The sequence below is a fragment of the Pygoscelis adeliae genome, unplaced genomic scaffold (assembly GCF_000699105.1).
Source record: "Pygoscelis adeliae isolate BGI_AS28 unplaced genomic scaffold, ASM69910v1 Scaffold545, whole genome shotgun sequence".
Taxonomy (NCBI): Eukaryota; Metazoa; Chordata; class Aves; order Sphenisciformes; family Spheniscidae; genus Pygoscelis; species Pygoscelis adeliae.
This window is the reverse complement of record NW_008824746.1, coordinates 1,066,535-1,070,505: the sequence shown is the minus strand read 5'-3', so window position 1 is coordinate 1,070,505 and position 3,971 is coordinate 1,066,535. Positions and strand designations below refer to the sequence as shown.

Sequence of the window (3,971 nt, the reverse complement as noted above, 5' to 3'; positions counted from 1 at the left end):
CCCGTTTGCATTTACTCCTATCAGCTCCAGCATGGCTTACCATGATGCCAGCATTATATCAAGTAGCCCTGTGAAGCCAATGCAGCGGCCTATGGCTACCCATCCCGACAAAACCAAGCTTGAGTGGATGAATAACGGCTACAGTGGTGTTAGCAATTCATCGGTTGCAAACCATGGCATCCTTACGAGCTATCAGGAGCTGGTGGAAGACCGCTTCAGGAAACCTCACGCTTTTGCTGTTCCTGGCCAGTCATACCAGTCTCAGCCGCGCCACCATGATACTCACTTTGGTCGCGTGACTCCTGTTTCACCTGTGCAGCACCAGGCAGCCCCTGTCAGTAGCACCACCAAGCAAGAGGGCTTTGCTGTTCCTGCTCCTTTGGACAGCAAAGGGACCGGTTCCTCTCTCAACAACAGTCTGAGATGCCGGAGCGTGAGCCCTGCTGTCCATCGCCAGCGTAATCTCAGTGGAAGCACTGTTTATCCTGTTTCAAATATACCACGCTCTAACCTGACACCTTTTGGAAGTCCAGTGACTCCTGAAGTTCACAATGTATTTGCTAATATCCATGCAGACACCAGTGCCAATAACATAGCGCAAAGAAGCCAGTCAGTCCCATTGACTGTGATGATGCAGACAGCCTTCCCGTCTCTTCAGAAACAAACAAACACTAAAAAAATAACCAATGTGTTGTTAAACAAACTTGATTCTGATAGCGATGATGCAGTGAGAGGTTTGGGAGTGAACAACATGCCCTCAAATTACACAGCCAGGATGAATCTCACTCAGATTTTGGAGACATCCGCTGCTTTTCCTGGTGCCAACCCACAAAATATGATCAATTCCAGCACTTCAGTTTATGAATTCCAAACACCAAATTACCTCACAAAAAACAGCAGCACCGATCAGATCAGTTTTTCTTCTGGAGATAACCAAGCACAATCAGACATCGGAGAGCAGCAATTAGATTTTAGCAGCACTGTAAAAGACCTTTTAGGGGAGGACAGTCTGCCAACAAACCAGCAGCTGGTGAATCAGGTGGCATCAGATCTCAATAACGTTGCATCTGTCTTTTCCAGCGACATCAGGTTGTCTTCCGAGCTCTCAGGCAGCATTAATGATCTGAACACTTTAGACACAAATCTACTGTTTGATCCAGGTCGTCAGCAGGGACAAGACGATGATGCTACACTGGAGGAATTAAAAAATGACCCCTTGTTTCAACAGATCTGCAATGAATCCATTAACTCAATGACTACATCAGGTTTTGAGTGGATGGAGAGTAAGGATCATCCTGCTGTTGAAATGTTGGGCTAATCTTGTTTTATAATATGTATGTAGCACACTGTATCTAAAAGACAGATGTATTGTATTTGTCTTAATGGAAGTGCCTCCCGCAGCAGAAACACTTGCTATGTGTTGTGGCATTTTTTAAAAAGTTTGCTGTACCCATTGCTTATTCTTCAGCAGGGAAAAGGCAGTCTTACCAATTTTAAACAAACTTCTGAAGACGATGGGCTATCAAAGAGCCAGTATTAAAATTTGAATTTTATAGTGTTTCCCATTCAGCATTTCTTATTGTAGCAAACAAAGAAGTGGTTAATAGCCAGCCAGCAGTGACAGCTATGGTTGAGGCTTTGGGAGGGTTTTAAGTCGAGCTCGCTAGTAGGCTTTCCTTACTTTGTATCACTTGTTAAGTTCTTAGTAGATGATCCTTACTGACCTTTGTCATTCAGGTCTGAAACGCAGGGTGCCTGCAGATGGGTAGGTGGTGGGAGTAGGTGCAAGTGAACCGGGTGACATGACCATTGTGTAGCTGTCTTGAGCACTGCACGGTGGTGAACTGTGGAAAATCTCTCTAGCACTGGTGCCATTGACATCGCTAGTAAAACGCAGAGGTAGGAAAAAACTAACAGGAATGATCAAGAAAGATGCACTAAATTTTTTATTTAAGAGAAATAAATCTATGTAGTTATTTTATCCATTAATATTCGTGACATACTTGATATTTTAGTTCTCACTTCAGTGTTTTTATATTAGGTAAAATTCATGCAAAAAGATTTTGAGCACTGAGATTTAATCTAGGCATAACACCCTATTTTAAAGTGATAGGTACTGTTTAATTATTTATCAACTCTAGAGAAGGAACGTGGTATTTCCCCTCTTTTTTTTAAATAAAAGAGCTGCTGGAGCTCATTAAAATACTATTTTTAAAGATGCATTTTTTAAGCTTGCTCTTTCCTAACCTAGTGGAGGGTGTAGGAAGATGTTATATTTTCTCTATATTTCAGTAGGTTGAGCCTTTCTGTCTGTCTTGCTCGTTCTCTTTCTCTCAAACAAAAGATGATTAAAATATTAGAAAATGTGGTTGATCTAAAAATATTTCATATAGAGCCATAATACTGCCAGGCACTTTACAGATACGCAGTAAGAGATGTGATCTTTCTTTTGGTAAAACTTCTTTTAAAAGTACTTACTGTTTTAGAAGCCTGAATTCCACTTTCATAAGTGATTTGACAGGACTGGTGAATCTTAATTTTTTTTTTTTTTTTTTTAAGTCCTTAGCTGCCCCTCTGGAAAATGAGATTTAGACTTCTGCCTCGCTAGTTCACTTGAACCAAAAAATACCTTTTGTTTTATCAGCATGGCATGGATCTCTCTAATGGCGAAGAGAGAGAGGTACTTAACCAGCTACGGCCCTGATGCTAGAAAGAGGATTTGCACAGGCAAGCTTTTACAAAAGAAGTGGTGCACTGAGGATGCTACAATACCATCCCTTAAGCATAGTATAAAATTGATTATTTCTCCTGTGAACTGACACAAAACAGAAAACACATTGCATTACTTCTTTGAGTGAGCAGTCATGAATTTATGAAGGGGGAGGCACAACAGGCCCCCCTAGATTTACTTAAGGGGAAGATGCTCAGATATTTTTTTTTTTAAGTGTCTTGGTGGTCTTCTGTTTCTTCAGTTTTTGCTAATAACTTGAGGTCCCACTACTGGTCTCTTTTTTTTTTTTTTGGCAGTGCTGATTAAACTTGTGCTGCTGCATTGGCACTTGAGGTGCTGGTGTACCATGGCTTCTCTTGCTCTTGCCCCAATTCATCACCAGTCTGTGGCCTCTTCTGCAAGGACGAACAGTTGTGCCAAGCTATAGCACCTTATGGGGGCCCGATTTCACTGTGCTTGCATCAGAAGTGTTGCCACTTCGTAAGGAACAAACTCGGAGAATTCAGATCCTTCCTTGAAGCTCATGGATGTGCGATGGTGCGGTTTGCTTTAAGACCAAGTGACCCTTTTAAGTTTTTTGGTTTGTTTTGTTGGGTTTTTTTAAGGAAATGGAGAGGAGACTAAAAACTGCATGGTAGCCTTCAGCTTGTTATCTTGCCAGGTGTCTGTCAGTAAGGCTTGAACCATTTGTCTTCTAGGCTAAAGTTGCTGGAGGCAGGGCTTGAGTTCTGTACCTGCCCACGGCCTTTTGCCAGAGATGTGCTGAACATCCTCTTACCTTGTTGACTTCTCTGAGTCTGAGAGACACTCAGCACCTCTTCTGTTGTGGTTTGTTGTTGTTTTTTTTTTTTCCCCCAACCCTGTGTGAAGTGCCAGCACTACTGTGAATAGGTGAAACCTACCTTCCGATGGAGAGTGATGGGGGAGGATGCGAGCGCCAGTGCTGCGGGGAGAAGCCGCGCATGTGCTGCAGCAGCCCATGCATTTGCATGACATGCTTGGCCTCGCCTCCAGGTCACTAACACCAAGACTGATGTGGGCTTGGGGGAAATAAGTTTTTTGCCTAACTCCACTAGTTTCTTAAGAACATTTCTCAGAAAAGCAAGAGTAGATTTAAAGCTGATGCGTTCTAAATTATGCAGCCATCACCAAAGGTTTTTAAAAGTGCATTTAAAATTATTTTTAAGTACAAGCATTACATTGGGCCTAACATGACTTAATTAGCGGAAATATTCTATAA

The 3,971-nt window shown here is 42.2% G+C and overlaps 1 protein-coding gene across 1 annotated transcript in view; it reads left to right on the top strand.

Moving 5' to 3' along the window:
• Window positions 1-2,991, top strand: part of RFX7 (regulatory factor X, 7) — a 19,474-nt gene extending 16,483 nt beyond the window's left edge. Inside the window, exon 8 of the mRNA XM_009323419.1 lies at window positions 11-2,991. Within this exon, the coding sequence (XP_009321694.1) occupies window positions 11-1,318 (1,308 nt within the window). The 3' untranslated portion in view covers window positions 1,319-2,991. The remainder of the gene's footprint in view (window positions 1-10) is intronic.
• The last annotated feature ends 980 nt before the right edge of the window (window positions 2,992-3,971 follow it).